General features: G+C 54.5%; 1 protein-coding gene across 1 annotated transcript; it reads left to right on the forward strand.

Moving 5' to 3' along the window:
- The first annotated feature begins 1649 nt into the window (after positions 1-1649).
- On the forward strand, positions 1650-26582 carry QRICH2 (glutamine rich 2). The gene is made up of 21 exons (XM_043900807.1): positions 1650-2159; positions 2326-2415; positions 3976-4035; positions 4456-4566; positions 7612-9072; positions 9250-10720; positions 12039-12124; positions 13199-13296; positions 13802-13916; positions 18494-18754; positions 19482-19604; positions 19682-19756; positions 19946-20110; positions 20206-20327; positions 20971-21036; positions 21264-21365; positions 21990-22193; positions 23327-23474; positions 23795-23882; positions 24818-24943; positions 26380-26582. The coding sequence occupies exons 1-21, from the start codon at positions 1650-1652 to the stop codon at positions 26562-26564; spliced, it is 5667 nt and encodes a 1888-aa protein (XP_043756742.1). The 3' UTR covers positions 26565-26582.
- The last annotated feature ends 244 nt before the right edge of the window (positions 26583-26826 follow it).

Below are 26826 nucleotides of genomic sequence, written 5' to 3' on the forward strand. Positions count from 1 at the left end.
CGTGAAAATGGAAACATGAGGGCCCAGAGAGTTGATGTTCTGGCCTTAGCTAGTATAGTAGCAGTCATATTCTTCTGGAAGGTCCCTGAACTTAGAATCGATTAAGCCCACACATTTCACCCTCCGATACAGCTGACGCTGAATCCAAAAGCTTCAGGTATGACTCTCTGACCTGCCTTTATGTTTTCTAATGTAGGAGTGTATGTGCACGAAAGACTGCAAAGAATTTTTTTCTCCCTATTTTTTGGCCACTCCTCGCGGCATGTGAGATCTTAGTTCCCCAACCAGGGATGGAACCCCTGCCCTCAGCAGTGGACACGCAGAGTCCTAACCACTAGACCACCAGGGAGGTCTGAATAATTTCTTCTGATCTCAACAACCCCTCTGAAGGCCTGCTGTGTGCCAGGCTCTGGGAATATCATAGTGAACAAAAATCCTTGGGTTGTTAACCCTCATGGAGGTTACAGACTCGTTAACTCCATTTCCAAGAAACACCGCTTTTATTTTGGAGGGGCGTAGGGAGTGAACATAGAGGCTATCAATTTTACCGGTTCAAACTAAAAATTTTACTTTGAAAAGTAGTGAAAATAATATCTAGTATAAGTGCTGGTACAGGTTTTCTTCATCTGGAAGGTAAACACTGAAAGCAGTACCCATTCCCTGGGAGAATCTGGCATGGGAGAACAAGCCTCAGTTGCTGAGAGCATCACTTTCCCCCTGCTCCTATCTCATCAGCCCTGCCTTGTAACCAGGGGAGATGCTGGCACATGACCACGTGAATCTGTTCTGAGATAAGCGAGGCCAGGGCAGCACAGAAAGTTCTGTCAGCTTGCGGCTAACTGGAACCACCTGGGTAGTGTGACTGGTATTTAAGTTACCTTCCCTCTGATTGAGCAAAGATATGGGAACTGTGCCCAAGGGGCCAAGGTCTCACAACTGTGTCTCTTAGATTGCCATTGCCCTGTGAAGGGAACACAAAAAACCCAGTGGCCATGAGGCCTCTTTAATCTTTGCATTATTGTGACCCGCCCCCCACTCCCCGAGTGAACCAGCTGGAATCTAGGTGAGCCTTAGGGGGCCTCCACCCTTCTATCCCCAAATTGATGTGTTCCCTGGGTGGGGGTGGGGGTGGGGGGCGTTTACTGAGAACCAAAATTGGTGGCGCTTTGGGGTGTGCCCAGGGCTTCCCAACCCACTAGAACAGGCTCTCCTTGCATCTGGGGTGGCTTCAAGGACCAGCAGGTCTCCCCTCCGAGGCTAACTCTGCTGGGCGCGTTCTTCCGTGGAATCCTCCGAATGCGCGTGGGGCCCCCCACAACCGGGCAGCGAACGGGGCCACGAACTTCGTTCCAAACGTCCGCCGGCCGCTTGGACACTGCACTTCCGAGTTCGAGCTCGGTGATCGGATGGCGGCGGGCTGACGGCAGAGGCTCTGCGGTCCCGGGACCCGGATTTCCCGGGAGCGAAGAGTGGGAAGCCCGGTGGCCGGGCGCTTCCTCTCCGTCCTCCAGACAGGCTCCAGACCGAGACTGGTGCCCAGCGCGGCTGAACCCAGGGGCAGGGGCGCCCCGGGGCCTCTCAGGGGCCCAGAAAGGCCCCGGAGGCGGGGCAAGCAGTAAGGCAGGCAGGGCCGCCCGAGAAGGCGCACGATGCCGCCCGCGACGGCGACCCCCTCGGTCTCCCTCCGGGAGCTGGCCGACCTCGCCATCGGCACCCCGGAGGTGGGCGCCGTCAACTTCACGGCCCTGCACACGCTCCTTGTGGCCATGCTCAAGAGCCTCAACCTGCAGGATACGCGGATCGACTTCCAGTCTCCGATGCTCGACCAGAGTCGCTCCTTTGAGTCCGCGCGGGTGTCGACCAGCACCCCGCAGCTGCCTGGGCCCAAAGAGAGGCGAAGGAGCAGCGTGGCCAGGGCGCAGACGCTGGAGACCCAGGTGAAGGACCTGGGTGGCCAGGTCCAGGACCTCGGCCGGCAGCTCAAGACCATGGGGAGCCAGGTGCAGGCCATCGTGGCGCACGTGCAGCACTTCCCCACCCAGACTGGCGGGCTGGAAGACCGCGACTGGCTGGAAACGAAGGATTTGGCCTTGCTGACGCAGGAGAAGGGGCAGACAGGGCCAACGAAAGGCAGGAGGGACAGCAAGCCGGTCTTCCAGGTGGGTGTGCGGGCGGTCCGCCCCCTCCAGGCCGCTCTCCAGCGCCCCGCCCCCAGGGAGCTGAGCTTCTGAGACGCGCTCCTGGGAGGAGTCCCGGAGGCCAGAGGGAGGCGTGGGAAGGCCGGGTCCAGGCCGGGAGCCCCGGGGCTCGTTTTCTACCTCTTAGGGCCCCGAGCTGCTCCAGGACCTCATGGAAGACATGAAGATTTTGAAGGAAGCCCATCAAAAGAAGGAGCAGCCTGAGTTGCAGCCCGAGGTGAGGGCGGCTGGGGACCCCACCTTGGGGAGCTGAGTGACCCCCTTCCTGGGCAGCCTTCTTCCTCCCCTCTGCTTACCCGGGGCTCACCCACCACTTGTCAGACACCCATGCGTCCTGAACAGACCCAGAGAGGGTCCAAGAACTTCTCAGAATGTTCTTTAAGTGACTTTCCTTTAAACTAGAATAAAGGAGCAAGGTGGTGGATGTTGAGGGATAAAGTTTGGTCCAAGAGAAGGGAGCTAGAACGAGAGGGTCATGGGTCACCACCCGCAGCCCCCCAGGCAACACCTCTCTCGTTAGGATCTTTGTTTCCTTGGAGGGAGAAGCTGGAAGCCCTGAGTGTAAGCATTTCCCAATGAACAGCAGAGCCCTGGCGCGGGTCAGTTCCAGGAGATACCAGGCCCGGCTCCTGTTTCAGGCCTGTATGAGGCTGAGTCCGGGATTAGAGCTGGAATAAGGAGGAGCAATTAGGATGAAGCCCAGGGAGAGAAGAGAGACTTGAGGGAGAAAAAAAGCTCAAAGGAGGAGGCCACCGAGACCCTAGAGGAGACTCGCCACCAGGCCCACGTGCCCATTTCATCTCAGACCTCCAGCCAGACTCATTTTTGCTCTGGGAAGCTTTTCTTTTTAAAGTTGTGGTGGTTTTAGGTTTGTGGCTTCCCCAGTGGCTCAGCAGTAAAGGTTTGATCCCTGGGTCAGGAAGATCCCCTGGAGGAGGGCATGACAGCCCACTCCAGTATTCTTGCCAGGAAAACCCCAGGGACACAGGAGCCTGGTAGGCTACGGTCCATGGGGTCGCAAAGAGTCAGACACAAGTGACTAAGCACATTTTTAGGTTTGGGGTTTGTCTTTGGTCTTTAGACTAAAGGTTGTTTTACCTTTAGATTCGTAGATTCTGAAGTTTTGCCGAAGTTCTAAGGAACCACATGTTGTTGTTGTTTTCTAAGTTGTGTCCAACATTTTACAATGCCATGGACTGTAGTCCACCAGGCTCCTCTGTCCAAGGAATTTCCCAGCTGAGAATACTGGAGTGGGTTGCCATTTCCTCTTCCAGGGAATCTTCCTGACCCCGGGATTGAACCCGCATCTCCTGCATTGGCAGGCGGATTCTTTACCACTGAGCCACCTGGGAAGCCCTAAGGAGCCACTTAAGTGGTAACGATTTGCTTTGATCCTTCAGAGGCACTTTTCTCTTTAAACAGTGCAGACTTTCAGACACCCAATCATCTTTGTTCTTGAGAGGCGAGGTCAGTCTGATTCCAAAGTCCCACTAGTGGGTTGTATGAAATGCATCCTGGGACCAAAGAAAGGGTCCTATCCCCGCACCATTTTTGTCCGAGGCACGCAGCCCCCAGATACCACCCACCACGCCTCGTGTCCCTTCCTCTTGTTGCCTGGGAAGAGAATGGGGAGCCTGGCTTGGCAAGCTTCTCTGTACCTTGGGCTCCTCTAAGACCCAGGGACCTCCTTTGCTCTTCTGCCTTGTGTGTGTGAGTGTATGTATAGGGGCCACTGGAGGGGCTGTTTTGATCCTCAATCTCTGAACTCTTCTTCCAGAAACTCCTTCAACGAATTGAAGAACTGGAGAGGATAATTAGAGAAAGGGGCGAATTCCTGGTAATATCAGCCAGTTCTGCGGGAAAGGGTGGTGAGAGAGGATGGTTAGGGGTAGGATGGTTGCCCAGAGCCTGGCCCCTCTCCCGGGGCTCACCCAGATTCCCACCCCAGGGGTCTGCATGCCTCCATTCTAGGATGATATATGTCCCCTGCCTCTTGGGGTGCCGTCCCTGGCATGTGGGAACATTCTTTCCCTGCTCATTGGTCCATCTGGGGCCCACACGGGACACAAAACCAGCTGCCCAAGATGCACTGGTTTCTTGAAGGACAGTACTTCTCCTTGGGGCTTCGGAAAGACCCACCCTATCCTGTGCTGTTCTGTTCTGTTCCTAAAGCTTCCTGGGATTAAACTAGGGGTGTGTGTGCTGTGTGTGTTCGGTGTGTCTGTGCTTGTCTGTGTGTGTGGTCTTTCACTGTCAGGAATTATTAAACCGGAAGCTGAGTGGGATGCCGTCTGCAGAAGAGGCCACCATGGTCACCTGGGAAGAGCTGGAGCAGGCGATTACTGATGGCTGGAAGGGCTCACAAACGGTAAATAAGGGTGGGGGGTCCTGGGGGTGGGCAGTGGTCTTGGAAGGGGCCCCTGAACCCCACAGTGTTCTGTTATGTGGATGTTTATAATTTCCTTCATGAGTTTTCTATTAATATTATGGATAGTTTTAATGTTTTTCCCCAAGCTTATAAGGAACCCTGCTCTAATGTGACATTCACACAAGTGAAGGTATTCATAGGGTAAATTCCTAGAAACAGAATACATGTTTATAGTTTGGCTAGCTTTGGCCAAAATTGCCTTTTGTTGTTGTGGTTCCGGTTTGGAATTCCACAAACAACGGAGGAGAGGACTTGTTTCTCAATACTGGATTTTGTTTGTTTTGTTTTTTTGTTTTATTTTTTAAAAATATTTATTTGCTGCATCGGATCCTGGTTGCAGCATGTGAGATATTTTTAGTTGCAGCACGTGGGATCTAGTTCCCTGACCAGGGATCAAATCCAGGCCCCCTGCATTGGGAGCATGAGTTTCAGCCACTGAACCAGCAGGGAAGTCCCCGAAGCATGGTTTTGATTTGCTTTCCTAGCTTTTCAAAGTCCTTTAGAGTCCGTCCTAAAACGCATGAATCCCTTCACTATTAGTGCCCAAAGGTGACCAACCAAGGAAATAAAACCCGTTCAGGGAGCCTTTTGCTGATGGGGACTTGTACACATGGGTGGCATCTGCCTCGAGGCAGTGCATAGGATAACCAAACCAAGCTTTCTTCGTCTGAACAAAGTGGGTATTTTCAAATGACCCTCAAGGACAAAGATCAGGTGCCCTTTTGGTCTTGACATTCCTCTTCCCCTGACTTTGAATATCTGGATTCCTCAGAAAGGGTCACACGGATGGACAGACAAGCAGGGGAAAGAGAGTGAGCCCTTTGGCGCCACCCAGTGGCCGTCTGGGGTGCGCCAAATACCATCTGGGTACAAAAACACCTTGTTTTCTGAGCTCAGGGCCCTCTTGGAGGAAAGCAGCATCAAGAGCCTGCAAACCAAGTGACCAGCCTATAAAAAGGTGGCCTCTGCTTTCACTGTCATTTTTTTTAAGCCAAAGCTTTTTTGCATTTACTCACATATCACTATTCTGTTTTTCAAGTGAGCAGCACATTTTTCAGGGTACCAGCAGAAGACACCTGCAAGACCTAAAAATAAGCCTCGACAGAAGTGCCTCTAGACTTTTTACTTTTCCAGAAGTAAGAAAGTGTCAGGGTTCTGACAGTTGCTCAGAATCACGAACAGCCCCAGAAGCGGATGAGAATAAATATAAATATTAATTTTTGAGAAGCAAGAGTCAGTAATGACCGTAATGAAAGCAGTGGAGAGTTTCACTCTCTCAAGCTGAGGAAATACAACATGCTTGAGCCTAATGTTTTGGCTAATGTTTTTTTCTTTTGCCTCGTTGGCCGTAACTCTAAGGTGATTGTGAGGTACACTGTCCGCCTGCATCATGAGTAGATAGGCAGGATTGAAGCTTGGAAGTGAGTACAGAGGGTGGGGGTGTGTGATGAGTACAGAGGAGTAGATTCCAGGCTTGGAGACACAGACATGAGGAAGGACACTGTCCATGAAGCAACTACAGTTCAAGGAGCTCAGAATTCACATGGAAGATGCTCATCCCAGGACTTGAGTATGAAAAGACACTGACCGCTTGTTCCCAAGGGTGTGTTCTGCTGGCTGACAGGGCACATCTTTGCAGCTTTGTTCACATACCCAGCGGTGCTGGTGGGGCTTCTCTCCCACCTTCTTTTTCTCTCCTTCCTCCTCCTCCTCATGGTACCTCTTCAAGCAATCCTTGTATCAGTACCATCCCTAGAGGAGAAGTGTTGAAGAATCTTCTGTAAAACAGAGTTGACTACCTCCCGCGGTTCATCTTTTTAGAATTTTGTTTATCCTTGACTGCACTGGGTCTCTTGCTGTGTGCAGACTTCCTTTCGTTTCGATGAGTGAGGGCTGTTCTCTAGTTGCGCGGGCTTCTCACTGTGGTGGCTTCTCATGTGGCAGAGCCAGGCTCTAGACTGCGGGCCCAGTAGCTGTGGCACATGAGTGTAGTTGTTCCACGGCATGTGGAATCTTGCTGGACCAGGGATCAAACCAGTGTTCCCTGCATTGGCAGGCAGATTCTTTAGCACTGGACCACCAAGGAGTCCAGAAGCATGGAGTCTTAACCACGAGGCCACCAGAGAGGCCTCTTGGTCCCCTATGGATAACCTGTTTCATAAACAATGCCTCAGACTCTGTCTTTGTACATGTATCTTGGCCTGTTCTTTTGTGAGAGTCAATACAGACAATTCCTATCTATGGAGTTTCTGAGTTTGTTCTTTACGTTTTAAATACATGGTTTACTTTCCCTACTGTGTACGCTTCTACTGCCAGCAATGGGTCAATGGTGGAGTAGACTTTATATTGTAAACTCAATAAATTACTCATGTCCTTTATTTGTAGACTCAATAAAAGCTGGAGTTGATCACGTGATTTAGCAGGTTCCCCACCACCACCTTTTTTTTTTAATTTATTTTTTGGCTGTGCTGAGTCTTCATCGCTACGTGTGGCCTTTCTCTAGTTGCGGCGAGCAGGGAAGATTCTCTGGCTGCAGTGCCTGGATTTCTCATTGTGGTGCCTTCTCTTATCATGGAGCAGGAGCTATCTATGCCCACAGGCTTCAGTAGTAGTGGTGTGCAGGTTTAGCTGCCTCACAACATGTGAATCTTTCCCAGACCGGGGATCAAACCCATGTCCCCTGCACAGGCATATGGATTCTTAACCACTGGACCACCAGGGAGCTCCCCCCTCCTGTCTTTTATGAGGAAAATTACATATAAGGATACCATTTACAAATGTACAGACTCAAAAATCTGGAGAACTGTCTTTCAAGGATGTCAAAGTCAGTCTTTGCATCCAGTTTAGTTTTGTAAGGGTGCTTGTTTTTTCCCCCAAGGGCTCTAAATCATCTTCATCGGATACCCCAGACTTCCTACCCTCTGACTCTTTATCATGAGTACTTTTTCCTTAGAGTCACTGATTTCTTTCTTCCTCTTTCACCAGATCTCAGAGTCATCAACAGGACTTCAGCGGCGCAAAAGACAGGGTTCCATAACATCAAATGACCTCACTGCAAGTGGAGTCTCCACCGCGCATCCAAGTGTTGACCAGGCTATAGACTCTGCTGGTTTTATCACAGACAAGACATTTTCAGGAACCAGCGGCATAGGATACCCCTTTGATGGGCCTCCTGGCAGGGAACGAAGCAGAGTTTCCTCTGCTACTGGGTTTCCGGGTAGAGAACAGCACTCAAGAGCCCGTGATGAAGCTGGCCTGGCCAGACCCCATCCGCCATCTATGTCCCAGTTGAGGGCAGAGTCAGACCGCCGCCGGTCTAGAGAGCAGCACAACTTAGGTCATCTACGCAGAGATGAACGGGATGCACACCTTGGCCCAGTGTTTCAGGATGTGTCCTTGCCCAGAGATCGACACCCTCAGGTGTCCCCAGATCAGCACAGGGGAGTGTTCACTAGCCCAGGCCACCTCTATGCAAGGCCCGATCAATATGGACTTGGATCATTTGACTCGGATCAGTTTGAATTGCTGTATCCCAGCACTTCTGGGCCTGGCATGGTACCCTTCAGTGTGGACCAGGTTGGAGTGATGCTGCCTGGGATGGATGAGCAGGAACTGGTACTTGCTGGCCTGGCTCAGGGTGCTGCGGTGCCACCATTGGCACCTGGCAGAGATCAGCCAGGGTCCGAACAGCCTAGTACAGATCAGCCTGGTATGGTTCCACTTAGCACATATCAGCTTCCTGGAATGGATGAGAGTGGTATGGGACCACTTGGCACATATCAGTCTGGACTGGTACCTCTTGGTGTAGATCAGCATGGATTTGTAATATATCCCATGGATCAGCAAGTTTTTGTACAGCCCAGTTTGGGAACATCTGGCTTCATACAACCTGGCATAGAGCAGCATGAGATGATCCAGCCCGGCGCAGGTCAGGCTGGTGTGGTCCAGCCCGGCGCGGGTCAGCCTGGTGTGGTGCAGCCCGGCGCGGGTCAGCCTGGTGTGGTGCAGCCCGGCGCGGGTCAGCCTGGTGTGGGGCAGCCCGGCGCGGGTCAGCCTGGTGTGGGGCAGCCCGGCGCGGGTCAGCCTGGTGTGGGGCAGCCCGGCGCGGGTCAGCCTGGTGTGGTCCAGCCCGGCGCGGGTCAGCCTGGAGTGGTCCAGCCCGGCGCGGGTCAGCCTGGTGTGGTCCAGCCCGGCGCGGGTCAGCCTGGTGTGGTGCAGCCCGGCGCGGGTCAGCCTGGTGTGGGGCAGCCCGGCGCGGGTCAGCCTGGTGTGGTCCAGCCCGGCGCGGGTCAGCCTGGTGTGGTCCAGCCCGGCGCGGGTCAGCCTGGTGTGGTGCAGCCCGGCGCGGGTCAGCCTGGTGTGGTGCAGCCCGGCGCGGGTCAGGCTGGAGTGGTCCAGCCCGGCGCGGGTCAGGCTGGTGTGGTCCAGCCCGGCGCGGGTCAGCCTGTTGTAATGCAGCCTAGAATGTATCCACGAGGTTTGGTGCAACCTGGGATGTATCCACGAGGTTTGGTGCAACCTGAAATGTATCCACGAGGTTTGGTCCAACCTGGTATAGGTCACCCTGGTTTCATGCAGCCTAGAACGTATCCACGAGGTTTGGTACAACCTGGAATGTATCAGCGAGGTTTAGTGCCACCTAGAATGTATCAGCGAGGTTTGGTGCAGCCTGGTGCGGGTCAGCCTGGTATGGTGCAACCTGATATAGGTCAGCCTGATTTGGTGCAGTCTGGTGCAGGCCAAGCTGGTGTGATCCAAGCTGGTGCAGGCCAAGCTGGTGTGATCGAACCTGGTGCAGGCCAGGCTGGTGTGATCCAGCCCGGTGCAGGCCAGGTTGGTGTGATCCAGCCCGGTGCAGGCCAGGTTGGTGTGATCCAGCCTGATGCAGGTCAGGTTGGTGTGATCCAGCCTGATGCAGGTCAGCCTGGTGTGGTGCAGCCTGGTGCAGGTCAAGCTGGTGTGATCCAAGCCGGTGTAGGCCAAGCTGGTGTGATCCAGCCCGGTGCAGGTCAGGTTGGTGTGATCCAGCCCGGTGCAGGCCAGGCTGGTGTGATCCAGCCCGGTGCAGGCCAGGCTGGTGTGATCCAGCCTGGTGCAGGCCAGGCTGGTGTGGTGCAGCCTGGTGCAGGCCAGCCTGGGTTGGTGCAACCTCAAGTGGATCAGTATGGTTTAGTACAGTCTGATAGAGGTCGACATGGCTTTTTCCAACCTAATATATCTATGCCTGGCTTGGTCCCACCTGGGGTATATCCTCCTGGTCTGGTCCAGACTGGTGCCTATCCACGTGGCTTCGTGCAGCCTGGTGCTGATCAGCAGGGTTTGGTTCAGCCTGTAATAGATCCGCGTTGGGGGAGGCAGCCTGGCACAGGTCGAAGCATAATACCGCCAGGCACAGAGCTTCTCGGGTTTCCAACACACCGTGCCGATTCTCGAAGTTTGACATCACCACGCCCATACCAGCAAGGTGTGGCACCTCCTGGCAGGGATCAGTATGGTCGGGTGTCATCACTCCTAGCCAGTCAAGGTCTGACGCCATCAGGTATAGACCGAGAAGTTTTGTTACGAGAAATGTATCGACAAGGTTTGCTGCAGCGTGGCCCAGCACCATTAAGCACAGCTGTAGGATCTGCACCCCAGGATCAACAGCATTTGGAAACACCTGAACCAGAGCAGCGTGACCAGGCTGTTCCCAACTCTATCGCAGACTCCCAGGGCCTAATGTATGGTGGCCCAGGGTATCAAGGTGTAGATCAGCAAGTCCAGGTAGGTGTGGGTCCAAAAGAACTATATAACTTACGCCAACCCGGAGTTTCTGTTCAGACTTCCCCAAGCCAAGAGGCCCTCTTTCCCAGGAGCACACACTCCCTTGACTATCTGAACCGAGGCTCATCCGAAAGGAGTGATACTCAGAGTGAGAGACATGAATCACTGGATAAATTGACTCCTAGCTTCCCCATAGCAGTGGAAACATTTCGTATGATGGGAGAGATTATCGCCCTCTACACGGAGCTTAAGGAGAACATAAAGGACCTGGATGAGGAACAGGCTGGCCAAACGGACTTGGAGAAGATCCAGTATCTGCTGGCACTGATGGGTGGGTGCTGCATGCACAGAGGAGAGGCCACTGTCCTCCTCCTCAGCTGATTTCATCCTTTTCTCCTCCTGCGCCTCTGCCTGAGACCCCAAAAAGGGCATTTCCATTCTCAGCTATTCTGGGTTCTCCCATAGCCTTCAAGGGTCCAAGTTGTTGGTGTTTAGTTGCTAACTTATGTCTGACTCTTTGCAGTCCCACAGACTGTAGCCCACCAGGTTCCTCTGTCCATGGGGTTTCCCAGGCAAGAATACTGGAGTGGGGACTTCCCTGGTGGTCCAGTGGTTAAGAATCCACCTTCCAGTGCAGGGGGACACGGGTTTGATCCCTGGTCAGGGAACTAGATCCCACATGCTGCAGGGCAACTAAGCCTGCACACCAAAACTAGAGAGAAGCCCTTGAGCCACACGACAAAGACCCTGGGTGCTACAACTAAGACCTGATGCAGCCAAATAAATAAATATTGAAGGAAAGAAAGAAAAAGAATACTGGAGTGGGTTGCCGTTCCAGGGGCTTTTCCAGCCCCTCTTCCAGGGGCTTTTCTGACCGAGGGATCAAACACACATCTCCTGCTTAGCAGGTGGATTCCTTACCATTGAGCCACCTGGGAAGCCCTCAGGGTCCAAGGGATGAGATTAAACCAGTAGGAGTGAAGGGGCCTCAAGAGAGGAGGGAGGCAGTTTCCTGTGCCTCCGCTGGACTCCCTGGAAAGCAACCAGGAAGATGCTGAGCAAGAAGAAAACGACTGTGTTGGGTTGGACGGGGAGAGAGAATGTTGAAAATTTAAACTTAACCTTTGCACATTCACAGCTCTAGCCCCAGAGAATTAAGATTTGAGTGGCAATTTTGAGTTAAGCGGGTAATATCCTTTAGGAAATTAAGCATCAGGTAGACTTTTAAGGCTAAGGATTTTGTTGTCCTTGTTTAGTTGCTAAGATGTGTCCGACTCCTTTGTAATTGTTGTTTAGTTGCTAAGTGATGTCCAATTCTTATGTAATCCCATGGACTGTAGCCCACCAGGCTCCTCTGTCCATGGAATTCTCCAGACAAGAATACTAGAGTGAGTTGCCATTTCCTCCTCCAGGGGATCTTCCTGACCCAGGGATCGAACCCATGTCTCCTGGATTGTAGGTGGATTCTTTACCACTGAGCCACCAGAGGAGCCCTAAAAAGACACTCCTTTCTTCCCATCCCCTCTCCCACCCCCCAGCCCCCAGGAAAAGCCAGATAAATGATCCATGTTGTTCTTCATTGTGAGGCTGGGATTGGGAGCCCCTTAGAAATCTCATTTTTCTGACTCTAAGATCTCTGTTCTCCATAGTCAAGAAGTCCATACCCCCTGACCTGCAGGAACAGCTGAAGACCTTAAAGGCCTTGACCAAAGAAATTCGACAAGAAAAAGCAAAAGTAAGTAAGGGAGGGTCCACCTGCGTTGCCTTCCAGTGCCGCCAATCCCACTTTCCATTTGCATTTTCATGGACTACACAGTCTTTTCACCTCCGTTACTGTCACGTGATCTTTACAGTCCCCTCCGGTGGGAAATACACCCCAGGTTTCAGCGTGTTTCTTTCCTAGATCTAAAACCTGTCATTCAAAGCTATTAGGATTCCACTGAGCCAGCAAGGTGGTTGTTTCCAGGAATACCGACTGTCCCTGGAGCAGCTTTGGAGTTTGTGGGACTGTCCGGGACCAGCAGTCACGGCGAGGGGCTGTTAGGTCTTCAGTCCTTCTCTCTGTCTCTTTTTAAAGTTTTTATTTTGATGGGGACGATATTTAAAGTCATTATTGAATTTGTTACAATATTGCTTCTGTTTTTTTATGTTTTGGTTTTCTGGCCCTGAGGCAAGTGGGAATCTTAGCTCCCCTGCCAGGGACTGAACCCACTTGCATCGGAAGGTGAAGTCTTAATCACTGGACCACCAGGGAAGTCCCCAGTCATTCTCTTAATGCCAGCTCTCTACATCCATGGGCTTCTCTGGTAGCTCAGGTGGTGAAGAATCCAGCTGTGATGCAGGAGACCCTGGTTCAATTCCTGGGTTGGGAAGATCCCCTGGGAGGGCATGGCAACCTACTCCAGTATTCTTGCTTTCATAGACAGAGGAGCCTGGCGGGCTACAGTCCATGGGGTCGCAAAGAGTCGGACACAACTGAGCGACTAAGCAACAGCACCTTCATCCACGGGATAGACGGACTGAATGTCAGGAAGGGACCTCAGACTTTGCTAGAGGATTGGATTAGGATTAGGGGGTGGGGTGACTTGCCTGGAGGTCCAGTGGTTAGGACTCTGTGCTTTTCCTGCCAGCAGCCTAGGTTTGATCCCTGGTTGGGAAACTAAGATCCCACAAGCCTCATGGTATGGAAAAAAAAAAAAAAATAGAATGGATTAGGGAATGGGGGAGGAGCTTGCTGGGCCTGCAGAGGTACATTCAGAAAGCAGAGATCTCAAGCCTGCCTGACACTCCTCTTCCATTGGATTTGTAGATGGAGAAGATGAGCAAGATCCTGGAGGGTCATGGGGAGAAAGAAATAGGAAAGGAGGAGAAAGGTAGCCCGCTGAACCTGCAGCTGGGTATCCTCAGGTAAAATCCCCCAGCCGAGTGCAGCTTGTGTCCTGGCATCACGTGTTCTCAGCCAGGGAGGCGGTAGCAGCCTCTGGTCCCCTCATTCCTGAACTGACTGCTCTCTTTGACCCAGATCATGTCTGCTCCTCAGGTTCAGGTTGCCTGTGGGGGTTTCCCAGGTTCTTAAAACAGTTCAGCACCAGGGCTTGGAAGAGCACTCCTCTCCCTGGACCAAAAGCTCCCAAGATTCTGTCCACAGTTGGAGGCTTCAAAGCATCTGATGGAGCCCCTCAGAGCAGCCTCTGTGCAGGGCCAGACCTCACCCCTTTGAAGCATCTCAGCCGGGCACACTGGGCACCCACCTCCATGGCAGGCAGGGCCTTGGACGCTTTAGCCAGAGCCCGGAGAGGGGATATGAAAGAGGGCCGGTCTGCCTCCTCCATCCCTGATGGCCGGGGCTCGGCCATGGCGGGCCCAGGCCCCTGGGCGGGTAGTGGGGCTGGACCATCTCTTGCGCACACAGAGTCACCATGGCCGACATCGAGAAGGAGCTGGGCGAGCTGAGGGAGAGGCAGGAGAAGGGCAAGGTCAGCATGGAACAGTCAGTCTCCGAAGCCTCCGTTTACCTGCAGGATCAGGTGAGGCCCTTCAGCCACAGGGACGAGCTGGCTCATTCTCAGAGCTGGCTGAGCGCGGTGGGATCTTAAACACTCATCCGATATACGTTTTGCAAGTATTTTCTCCCATTCTGGGGATTGTCTTTTCTTTATTTTTTTTATTTTTTTTTGGGGGGTGGGGATTGTCTTTTCACTCTCCTGGGAGTGTCTGCCTTTACATCGTGAGTGTTGGTCACCCCAGAATGTTCCCAGTGAGGACTGTCTGGACTCAGACCAGCTCTCTGAGTGCCCACAGAAGGATCAGATGGGCAAAGTCACGGGCCCAGGGGGTTCACGACAGGAACCCCTTTATGCTAGAGGCCCCATTTGGGACCCATTCCAAGTTTGCCAGGATGGTGGTGTGCACCATTTCACAACCCAGGACTGACTGTCTTGGATAGGATGGCAGTAGATGGTGTGTTTGAGAGTCACGTGTTATCCCAAGGCTCAGGCCTAAGCTTAGTTAGCCACCTCTGGGGCTCCCTGGGGCCACACCTGGAGGGCACACACCCGCCGCTGGGCAGGCCCAGCTCCCGACTCTTCTGGTGGCAAGAATCATGCTGAGCTCAGGCCAGCAGGAGCCTGGTTGAAAATACATATGTGTTGAGTAAATTGGGAAGGGCAAACTTCCAGGCCAAGGGGCCAGTCTGGCCCAGGCCACTCCCTGTCTGTCCTTGTGTGTCTTTTTTGAAACAGATTGATTTATTTCTTTTTTGGCATGGCTGGGTCGTCTTGGCTGTGTGCGAGGGCTTTCTCTAGTTGCGTCGAGCAGGGGCTACTCTTGAATGCAGTGCGAGGGCTTCTCCCTACGGTGTCTTCTCTTGTCACAGAGCATGGGCTCAAGGTGCGCGGGCTTCGGTAGTCGGCTCTAGAACACCGGCTCAGTCCCGTGGAGCACCAGGTTAGCTGCTCCTCGGCATGTGGGCTCTTGCCGGACCAGGGATGGAACCAGTGTCCCTTGCTTTGCAAGGCAGACTCTCAACCACTGGACCGCCAGGGAGGCCCTCAGCGTCTTTTGTATCTGTCTTTGCCTCCGCGTCCCTTTCTTTATCCATCTTTCTCAAACACCGCCGTATCTCTCTTCCCTTCTCTATTCCGTCGGCTTTTTTTTTTTTCTAATCTTTTTCATTTATTTTATAATTGGAGGATAATTGCTTTACAATGTGGTGTTGACTTCTGCTGTGCAACAACACAAATCAGTCATAATTATGTATATATATATATCCCCTCCCTCTTGAGCCTTGCTCCCCGCTCCCATTCCACACCTCTGGGTCATCCCGGAACGCTAGGCTGGGTTCCCTGTGTCAGTCAGCTTTCTTATCTCTCACACATGGTCCAAAAGGGCTGCCCCAGGCCTTGCAATGTCACCTGCTTCCAAGAAGGGGGGCCCTAGGTTGGCTCAGCCCCTCCCCCCAAGGCAGGCAACACGTCACAGATCTTTGGCCCGTCTGGTGTCTACCCAGGACCAGTCCTTTATGGGGACAAACTGGGACCCTGGGATCCAGAAGAGAGCAGGAGGGCCAGTGGAAGGAGTCTGTTCCCACCCAGGCCGTGAGAGACCCCTGCAGTGGTGGCACTGGTCACATTCTCTCTCTCTTTTTTAACTGAAGTAGAGTTGATCTACAATATTACATCAGTTTCAAATGCACAGCATAGTGATTCAGTATTTTTACAAATTATACTCCACTGAGGGCTTCCCAGGTGGCTCAGTGGTAAAGAATCTGCCTGCCAAGCTGGAGACACGGGTTCGATCCCTGGGACAGGAAGATCTCCTGGATAAGGAAATGGCAATCCTAAATGACTAAACAGCAACATACTCCATTGAAAGTTATTATAAAAGAATGGCTCTCTTTCCCTGTGCTATACAATATAGCTTTGCTGCTTATTTATACATAGTAGTCTGTACCTTTTAATTCCCTCCCCCATCTTGTCCCTCCCCGGGCTCTCCCCCAGCTGTAACCACTAGTTTCTTCTCTAGATCGGTGATTCTGCTTCTGTTTCGTTACATTCACTAGTTTGTTTTATTTTTTAGATTCTACATATAAGTGACAACATACAGCATTTGTCTTTCTGACTAATTTCACTGAGGATAATACTCTAGGTCCATCCATGAAAGTGAAGTGAAAGTGTTAGTTGCTCACTCGTGTCTGACTCTCTGCAACCCCATGGACTCTAGGCCTGCAGGCTCCTCTGTCCATGGAATTCTCCAAACAAGAATACTGGAGTGGTTAGCCATTCTTTTCTCTAGAGGTCCATCCATGTTGTTTGGCAAATGGCAAAATTTCAGTTTTTGTGACTGAGTAGTATTCCACTTTAATATATAAAGCACATCTTCTTAATCTATTGATAGAAACTTAGGTTGCTCCCATATCTTGGCTATTGTAACTAGTGCTGCTCTGGACATTGTGGTGCATGTATCTTTTTGAATTTGTGTTTTCATTTTCTTCAGATACATAACCAGGAGTGGAATTGCTGGATTCTATGCTATTTCTATTTTTAGTGTCTTTAGAAATCTCTGTATTGTTTTCCATGGTGACTGCACCAATTGACGTTCCCAGTAGACTTTTTGATGCTAGCCATCCTGAGAGGTGTGCAGTGATATCTTGTTGTGGTTTTTTTTTTGACTTGCATTTCTCAAATAAGTAGCAATGTTGAGCATCTTTTCATGTCCCTGCTGGCCATCTGTATATCTTCTTTGGAAAAAATGTCTATTTAGGTCTTCTCAGTTCAGTCACTCAGTCATGTCCGACTCTTTGCAACCCCATGGACTGCAGCACACCAGGCTTCCCTGTCCATCACCAACTCCTGGAGCTTGCTCAAACTCATGTCCATTGATGCCACCCAACCATCTCATCCTCTGTCATCCCCTTCTCCTCCTGCCTTCAATCTTTCCCAGCATCAGGGTCTTTTCCAATGAGTCAGCTCTTCACATCAAGTGGCCAAAGTATTGGAGTTTCAGCTTCAGCATCAGTCCTTCCAATGAACGTTCAGGACTGATCTCCTTTAGGATGGACTGGTTGGATCTCCTTGCAGTCCAAGGGACTCTCAAGAGTCTTCTCCAACACCACAGTTCAAAAGCATCAATTCTTCAGTGCTCAGCTTTCTTTATAGTCCAACTCTCACATCCATGCATGACTACTGGAAAAACCATAGCTTTGACTAGATGGACCTTTGTTGGTAAAGTAATGTCTCTGCTTTTTAATGTGCTGTCTAGGTTGGTCATAGCTTTTCTTCCAAGGAGCAAGTGTCTTTTCATTTCATGGTTGCACTCATCACCTGCAGTGATTTTGGAGCCCAAGAAAATAAAGTCTGTCACTGTTTCCATTGTTTCCCCATCTATTTGCCATGAAGTGATGGGACCAGATGCCATGATCTTAGTTTTTTGAGTGTTGAGCTTTAAGCCAGCTTTTTCACTCTCCTCTTTCAATTTCATCAAGAGGTCCTTTAGTTCTTCACTTTCTGTCATAAGGGTAGGATCCATCCATTTTAAAATCGGGTTGTTTTTGAATGTTGAGTTGTATGAGCTGTTTATATATTTTGGATATTAACCCCTTATCAGTCAGATCATTTGGAAATATTTTCTTCCATTCCATAGGTTATCTTTTTGTTGGTGATTTCCTTTGCCATGCAAAAGCTTTTCAGTTTAATTAGGCCTCATTTGTTTATTTTTGCTTTTATTTCCTTTGACTTAGGGGGCAGATAGAAAAATATTGCTACAATTTCTTTTATTTTTTATAATTTATTTATTTATTTTTGGTTGCGCTGGGTCTTCGTTGCTGCTCACGGGCTTTCTCTAATTGCGGTGAGCAGAGGCTATGCTTCGTTGCAGGGCATAGGCTCTAGGCACATGGGCTTCAGAGTTGCCGCCCATGGGCTCAGAAGTTGTGGCAGGCGGGGTAGTTGCTCTACGGCATCTGGGATCTTCCTGGACTAGGGATCGAACCTATGTCCCTTGCACTGGCAGGCAGATTCTTCCAACAGACCACCAGGGAAGTCCTATTGCTACAATGTATGTCAAAAAAATGTCCTGCCTGTTTTCTTCTAGGAGTTTTACGGTCTTGGTTTTACATGTAGGTCTTTAATCCATTTTGAGTTGACTTTTTTTGTAGGTGGCATTAGAAAATCATGTTCTTGTATTGTTATTTACATACTAAATGGGGAGAGAGCACGTGTGAGTCCACCGCTCCTCTGCCCAGGGCCCGAAGCGGGGCCTGTGTGTCGCCAGGGTCCTCAGAGTGTTTGTGGGCTGACTGACGGACATCAGCACTCTGGGATTTAGCTAGAGGAGATACGTTCTCACATTGCAGCAATGGACTGGCTGGAGAAAGGTCCAGAAGCCTCCTTCCTGCAAGGGCTTAATCAGCACCTGCCCTCCCCTCCCTGGGACCACTGTTCAGTTTAGTGGACAGACACCGAGCACTTCCCATGAGCTGCATACCCTGCAAGGCACCGAGGCTCCAGCAACTGCCTGGATCACAGCAGGTCAGGGCAGAAAGGCTGGTGGTGACCGTGTGGTGACTCGCTCACTGCCCTGCACCCGCCCTCTCTCCCACACCCAGTTAGACAAGCTCAGGACGATCATTGAGAACATGCTGGCCTCGTCCTCCACGCTGCTGTCCATGAGCTTGAACATGACCCCGCACAAGACCCTGACCACCCTGGCCCCCAGCCAGATCGACCCCGCGGCCACCTGCCCGGCCTGCAGCCTGGACCTGAGCCACCAGGTCAGCATGCTGGTGCAGCGCTACGAGCAGCTCCAGAACATGGTCAACAACCTGGCTGCCTCCCGGCCCTCCAGGAAGGCCAAACTGCAGAGCCAGGTGACGGGCCTGCCTCCCTCCTGTGTGGCTGCAAACAACCCGCCTGCCAGAAGCTGCCTGGGGAGTCCCCGGGGGAGGGATGTTGGGTCACTTTTGCATGATGGAGCCCTTTAGCAACTGCCCGAAAGTGCCTGGTCTTTCTGTAGGGTCACAGCAAGGGCAGCCATCAAGCTGGCCCTGGGCACAGGGGACTGAGGGGCAGAGCTGGGTCCACAGGTGGGGATGGGGACAGCATAGCTGGTGGACGGGTGGAGCAGAGCCATTCTCGTGCCTCGGGGACGCTGACACAGCTTTAGGGTTTGTTGCCCCCCAACCCCCGCTCCTTCACACTGGTCTTCTGGTCCGTTTCTCTCTTCCCCTGTAAAGGGCAGGCCTGCTAGGGGTGGGGAGGGCAGGGAGGACAAGTCCCTGAGGCCTGTCTCTTGGACTCCAGAATTCACACTTAGCTCAGGGCAGGAGGGGAGACTTGTAGACCACACCCCAACTCTCAGGGGCCCCAGGGCAGCTCACCACCTCTACCGATCACCTGCGCTAGTGGACCGGGTCCCTGGAGGCTAGTCCATGGGGAGGTGGTGGGTTATGATGGCAATCCAGGAGACCTAGAGTGGGGCCTGATATCAGCCTGTCTGCTGGGTGATGTTCTAAGGGCTCCCCTGTTTGGGGGTGGCAGTACCCCAAGTGGGGGTGGGGGAGGCCGCCCCAGGGAGCCTGCCTTTGTCTTGCGCAGGATGAAGAGCTGCTGGGCCACGTCCAGAGCGCCATCCTGCAGGTGCAGGGCGACTGCGAGAAACTCAACATCACTACCAGCAACCTCATCGAAGACCACCGGCAGAAGCAGAAGGACATTGACGTGAGGGCCGGCGGGGGGCGGGGCTGGGGCGCGACCTGGTTCCCTGCTCCTTATTCTCTGCTCCCTCGGCCTCCCAGGTGTTGTACCAGGGTCTGGAGAAGCTGGAGAGGGAGAAGGCCAACAGGGAACACCTGGAGATGGAAATTGACGTGGTAAGGCCAGGCCTGAATAAAAGCCACCCAGAGAGGTCCCATTGCTCCCACTCTTGAAAAGGCAGAAAGAGGAGAGGAGCCCAAGGTGGGATGTGGACTCAGCATCACAGTTGAGCTAGTGGAGCGGGGCCCCGCCGTGACTCTCTCCCATCTTGGTGGGGGCGCATCTTGTCCCCCGTCTCTGGGCAGAAAGCCGACAAGAGTGCCCTGGCAGCCAAAGTGAGCCGCGTCCAGTTTGACGCCACCACGGAGCAGCTGAACCACATGATGCAGGAGCTGGTGGCCAAGATGACGGGGCAGGAGCAGGACTGGCAGAAGATGCTGGACAAGCTCCTGGTGGAGATGGACAACAAGGTGACCGGGGCAGCGCCACCTCCGCCGGGCACTGCAGACCCCCACCTGCTTTCTCAGAGCTCACCTGGTGCCCGCCCCCCGCTCCCTCCCCCAAGCTGGACCGCCTGGAGCTGGACCCGGTGAAGCAGTCACTGGAGGATCGGTGGAAATCCTTGCGACAGCAGCTCAAAGAGCGCTCTCCACTCTACCAGGCGGACGAGGCAGCTGCCATGCGGAGGTGAGGCCCGGCAGGGGCGAGGGTGGGCCGGCTGGAGGGTCCCCACATGTGTTTGGAGGGACTGGCGGATCCTGTCTGGGACTGTCCAGCAGTAGGAAGGGACAGAACTTGAAAAGCTTTTGTAGCTCAGGCTGATTCATATTATAGCAGAGAGAGGGAGGGGAGGGAGGCGTAAGGCTCTCTGGGCACAGGTGGGAGGGGGTCCACAGCCCCCACAGCTCAGCACCCAGGGTGACAGGCCCCAGGCCACCAGAGGCAGAGCCTGGGGGTATGGGGGGGTGAGTCCTCCTGGCCCGGGGTGGGATCGGGGGTGCCTGGCTCATGGCAGCTTGAGTCCCAGCATTCCCATTCCTGGCCACCAGAGGGCACCCAAAGCTTACGCAGGGCACCCACCTCTGGGGGCCCTTGAGAGCCCTGCCGGCTTTGGGTTAGGGGATGTGCTAGATGTGTGTCCAGAAGTGGGCATCTCTAGTAGCTGATGCGTGCAGGGAGCGGGGCCCAGACCTGCCTCCGGTGGCCTGAGGCCCCGTCCCCCTGGGCACTGAGCATCCAGCCTAACAGCCAAACCCTCTTGAGTTCGTCCCTCCCGTTGGGATCCTCTGGGCAGGGTCCTCACCCTCTGCGTGTGTCCCATCCCTCACAGGCAGCTCTTGGCACACTTCCACTGCCTCTCATGTGACCGTCCCCTGGAGACACCTGTGACTGGACAGTGAGTGCCCCCAGTGGGTGGCCGTGACGGGGGGTGCCGTCTGTACTCCCTGCCTGCCTCCAGCTCTCCTCTCTCGGGTCCGCTCTATGCCCTGGGCTGCTCTTACCCCGCGGCCTTCAATCCCCGGGGTGGGAAGGCTCCTCGGGCAGGTGGAGCGTGAGGAGTAGGTGATGGGTTTGGATGCTGGGGTTTCTCACTCCGACCCTCCCTTCCCTGTGCCTGCCCAGAGTCATCCCCGTGACTCCCGTGGGCCCCTGCCTGCCCGGGCACCGCTCCGTCCGCCCCTACACGGTCTTTGAACTGGAGCAGGTTCGGCAGCAGAGCCGCAAGTACGGGCAGTGCCGCGGGGTCCTGTGAGGGCTTTGCAGGGGGTCTGGAGGGCGAGAGTGGGGGCTGGGGTGGGGTGATGCTAGGGCGCTTTTTGAAGCGCCCAGCTCTTCCTGGGGCAGAAGCATCGGCTCCCAGGTGCAGACCTAGTAACCACCTGCCTTTGCACCCCTGCTGGGCGTCCTGGTGGGACGTTGCCTCTGAGACTCCTCCCCACCCCCTGCCTTTTCCCTGCTCACACTGGGCCTGGGAGGAAGGCAGGGGGCAGCTCCATGAGTGTGAGATGAGTGGTGGGGGGTGTGTTTCATGCCCTCCGGGGCTCCTGCCCTCCTCCCCACAGCCTTGCCACCTCCTGAGGCCGGGGGTTCAGTGGAACAGCTGGTTTTCAAAGCTGCCCTTGGAGCCCACGGGGGCCAGGGGTGCGGGGCCAGGGCAAGGGGGCCTGATGGATTGGGCTGCTCTCCCCTCTGGCTCTCCCGCACGCTCTCGGCTCAGGAAACCCTCCCCGGCAAGCCCGGCCCTGGTCCCTGGGGTTTGGTGGAGGGGGCTCGCACCCCACAGGGCCCTGCTTCCTGGGGATGGTGCCGGCGCACGGCTCACCCCTCCGCTGGGCCCGCACCCCACAGCCTGAAGCTGGGCAGCAGCGGCTTCCCGCGGGGGGACCTGGGGCCGGTGGAGCGGAGCGTGGGGCGCCTGCGTACCATGCACTCCAAGATGCTCCTGGACATCGAGAAGGTGCAGATCCACTTCGGGGGCTCCGTCAAGGCCAGCAGCCAGATGATCCACGAGCTGCTGCAGGCCCAGTGCCTCAGCTCCCCCTGCTATAGACGGTGGGCTGCCGGCCGGACCTGAGAGCCTGGCAGAGTGTGTGTGTGTGTGTGTGTGTGTGTGTGTGTGTGTGTAGTGCCGGAGTGTGTGTGTGTGTGTGTGTGTGTGTGGAGTGCCGGACCTGAGAGCCTGGCAGAGTGTGTGTGTGTGTGTGTGTGTGTGTGTGTGTGTGTAGTGCCGGACCTGAGAGCCTGGCAGAGTGTGAGTGTGTATGTGTGTGTGTGGAGTGCGGCCTGGCAGAGTGTGTGTGTGTGTGTGTGTGTGTGTGTGTGTGTGTGGAGTGCCGGACCTGAGAGCCTGGCAGAGTGTGAGTGTGTGTGTGTGTGTGTGTGTGTGTGTGTGTGTGTGTGTGTGTGTGGAGTGCAGCCTGGCAGAGTGTGTGTGTGCCGGGCCTGAGAGCCTGGCAGAGTGTGTGTGTGTGTGTGTATAGTGCGGCCTGGCAGAGAGAGTGTGTGTGTGTGTGTGGAGTGCGGCCTGGCAGAGTGTGTGTGTGTGTGTGTATGTGTGTGTGGAGTGCGGCCTCCATGTAGGAGACAGTATGTGATTGTGTATGTCTGTGAGAATGTAAACATGCGTATAAGTGTGTATGAAAATGTAGGCGTGATTATATTGTGTGAACGTTTATGTGTGTGTTTTTGAAAGAATGCAAGAGAATGTGTATGTGTGAATGTGTGTGAACATATGTACGAATGTGTTTGAGAATCTATGTGAACACATGTATGTGAACGTGTATGTGTGAGTGTGAATGCGTGTGAACAAGTGTGAGAGAGCATTGTTAAATGTATACTATAGGAGCAGATGAATGTGTGTGTATGTGTGACTGTGCGTATGAATGTGGGAACGCGTATGTGTGCGTTCTGAGTGTCTGAGAGTGTGTATGTCTGCAAACGTATGTGTGAACGTGTGTGAGGATCTGTGAATACACGTGTGTGAATGTGTGTATGTGGGAGAGGGAGTGTGTGTGTGTATGTGTCCCTCAGGAGGCCACCCTGCTCGCTCACCCCCCGCCCTGTCCTAGCTCAAGCTGTGGCCCCGGGAGCCCCCTGTCGGCACCACCCCACCTGCAGCCCCCCACCCCCACCGAGGCGTGTCCCGGGACACACCCGCTCCCTGTGACTCGCCATCTCCACCGCAGGCTGCCAGACATGGCTGATTACAGCTACTCCTCGGCGACCCGGCCCTGCGGGGGCAGCCACACCCTCACCTACCCCTACCGGCGAATCCGCCTGCAGCACCTTTCCCAGGGCATGTACCCCACCGAGGAGATCCAGATCGCCATGAAGGTGGGGACATTCCTGGCAGCCTCCAGGGAGGGCCCCCCAGGGGCCCCCAGACTCCCAGGTCCCTCCGGAAAAGCCGCCAGCAGTCCCCTGCCCGGCCCTCGGCCTCGGGGGCAGTTTCTTAATCAGACCCAGTCAAAGCCTCAGGTTCTTTTCCTTTCCTGGGAAGAAGACAGCCATCCCGGCCACCCGGCCACCTGGCCCTGTCCCCTTCACCCTGTCCCTCGGCCCCTTTGAGGGCTCTGAGCACTGTTTGGCTCAGAGAGAGGGCAGGAAGGAAGCTCAGGCAGCAGGTGGCCATGGGTACCCACCTGTCTCCACAGCACGACGAGGTGGACATCTTGGGCCTGGACGGACATATTTACAAGGGCCGGATGGAAACACGGCTGCCAGACCTCCTGAACAAAGACAGTGAGTGTCCAGATGACCCAGACGTCCTCAGGCTCCTTGCTTGGGTCCTGCAGGACCTGTCCAGCTCCTGGAGGCCCCAGCACTTCTTGGGGCCACCAGACCCCAACTGCCTTCCTCCTCCACCTCCCTGACTCCAAACGCCCCCAGGTCAGTGTTTGCAGAAGGGGGACAACTATCTAGTCTTAGCCAATTAGCAGGAATGTCGTAGCCGCATCTTTTCTGGCCAGCCTTCATCCGCAGGCTGTCACCCCAGTTTTCCCACCTAAGCCTCTGTTAGTATCACCAATTCTTCAAAACTCTTCCTGAGCCCTCTACCCCTTGTGAATCTCTCGTGTTCTGGAATGTCCCCTTCCAGTTGGCCATCCTGGATGTGCTTTATCACTCCTCTCTGGGTCTGACAGGCGTGTATGCATCTTTCAAGTCACTTCCCCTCCCAAACTGTAGACCCAGGGTCAGAACTCACCCAGCACCTGGCATGGGGCTGCTGTCTGTGGGTAGATATCAGAGTGAGTGGATAGACAGATGGCCAGACAGACGTACAGGGGGATGAAGTGCTTGCTGTTGCTCAGTCGCTAAGTTATGTCTGACTCTTTGCGACCCCAGGGAGTGAGTGCAGCATGCCAGGCTCCCCTGTCCTCCACTATCTCATGGAGCTGGCTCAGATTCATGTCCACTGAGTTGGTGATGCTATACAACCATCTCATCCTCTGCCACCTTCTTCTCCTTTTGCCTTCAATCCTTCCCAGCATCAGGGTCTTTTCCAATGAATGAAGTGCTTTCTTATAAAGGGCATTTCCACGAATTCAGACTGAGAAGGGCGCCCGCTGAGGCAGGCAGAGACCAGCAGCCCGCCGCCCTCTCCCCATCCCCACGGCCCCCTCAGAGCTCCCAGCCGGGGTCTCAGAGCTGACCCTCCCCACTCCGTCTCCCATCAGATGCGGGGATGAAGAACAAGACCAAGCAGCCCCGGCCCCACGGGCATCGGCAGCAGTCCCTCAGCGACGGCGGCCAGCTGCCCTCGCGGCCTCAGAGTGCCCAGACGCTGGCTGCCAACGACTCAGGTAGCTCCTCCCTGGACGGAGGGTCCTTCTGGGTGGCACTGCCCGCCGACCCTCCTCCTTGCCCCGCCAGGCCCCTCTGCTGCCCGTGGCTGGTATATACCCTTATTCCCCTGGAGAGAAGAGGGGCCCGGGAGCCAAGGGCTAGGATGCAAGGGAGGAGAGAGAAAACCCTTCCCTCCCAGGCGCCTACTTTGTGCCAGGTCTGTGGGCAGATACTGTCACTGCCTCCATATCACAGAAGAGGAAACAGGTGCGGGCTTGTGGCCCGAGCTCTGCCTCCAGGCCCACGTCCTTCCCCGCTGCTCACATGTACCGACTCTCCTGGGCCTGGGAGATCCCCAGAGGGGCCAAATCTGGCCTGAAAGCCAGAGGGCTAAGCCTTCCCCCAGGGTTTGGCTATCCATGGAGGCCAGAGAGGGATGCTGGCCTGGAGCCGGGGGGCTAGACCACTTCCAGGTGACTCTGAGCACGTCTCCCCCTCCTCCTGGCCAGTTTCCTCATCTGTCAATAAAAGGGTGCTGGATTCTGGCTGCTAAGTTAGGAGCTGCCCCCCCGCCCCCCGCCCAGCAGAGTCTAAGAAAGCTGCTGAGTTTCTTCTCATGAAACCTTATGTACCCACAATGCTTTGCAGCTACTTGCTGGAGGCCCAGGGAGCCCCACCGCACCCCCGCCCAGGTCTAGAGCCCCAGCCCAAGGTCCTCTGCACCAAGCCTTCCAGTTCCAGCCCCCAGTGCCTGCAGGAGGCAGAAACCAGTGCAGTGGTGGGATGTGCAGCCTCGCCTCTGCCAAGGGTTCCTCACTGCTGAAGAGCTTTACACGTGTGAATCAATAATTTTAATCCTCACGTGTTAAAAGATAGGGACCACTGCTGGTCCCACCTACAGCTGACAAAGCCAAGGCACAGAGACGTTAAAGTACATGCCCAAGGTCACACAGCTAGAAAGCCGCAGAGCCGGAGCTCAAAGCCAAGCCGTCTGGCCCTGGAGCCAGCACTGGTGACGAAGGCAAATAGCCTGGGGTGGAGGATTCAGCACGGGACAGACAGCTTCGGCCTGTGGCTCTGGCTCCCAGGACTGTTCTTGGGGGAACTTAGCTTCCTTCTCCCTGACACACCAGTGTCCACTCCAAAGGCACATTACAGAAGCCGGGGCGGGGGGATGTCTTAAAGAGAAATTCCTGCCCTGATTTAAGTCAGTGTGGCCCTAACAGTCCCTGTATTAATAGAGGGAATGTTAACAAAGAGGCAGGCTCTTGGCCCCTGACTTATTTTTAACTCAGAGCATAAAGGAGTGTGGCTTAGGGGCTCGTAGGAGAGCGTGACCCTCCAGCATGATGTCCTGGCTCAGGCTGGTTAGTGGGGCTTTGGGCAAGCCAGGGTGGGCCCCGGTGGGCGTGGGAGTCAGCCTGAGCCATCTGGGGCCCCTCCTGTCCCGCAGCTCCTTCCCGTCATCGCAAAGACAGACCTGTCTCCACCGAGGGCCGCCTCTCCCAGCCGAACCCAGCCCACCTGCCCGGCGAGACGGCGAACCTGCCAGGGGGGCTGGACGTGCACAGGGATATGCCCCCTGGGGAGGGGCTCGAGGAGCCCACCCGGGGGCCACGGTCCACCTCCGCTCACTGACCAGGGCTATAAATAAACACTCAGGAGAAAGCTCTTGGCCACGAGGCTCCTCGGTCCCGGTTCAGGTGGGACAGCGGACTTCTTGCAGCCTGACGGACGCGGCTCCCCCAGACAGGGCCAGCTGTTCTCTCTGAGGGCACCAGGGCTTCAAGAGGGCTGAGTATGGCACCCAGGGCGAGGAGGCGGCAGCACAGGCCCGACTCCAGGCCCTGGGGACTCGCAGGCCTGCAGGGGGCCCCTCTCCTGACCGTGGCTGGACCCG

This window comes from Cervus elaphus, chromosome 5 (assembly GCF_910594005.1).
Source record: "Cervus elaphus chromosome 5, mCerEla1.1, whole genome shotgun sequence".
NCBI lineage: Eukaryota > Metazoa > Chordata > Mammalia > Artiodactyla > Cervidae > Cervus > Cervus elaphus.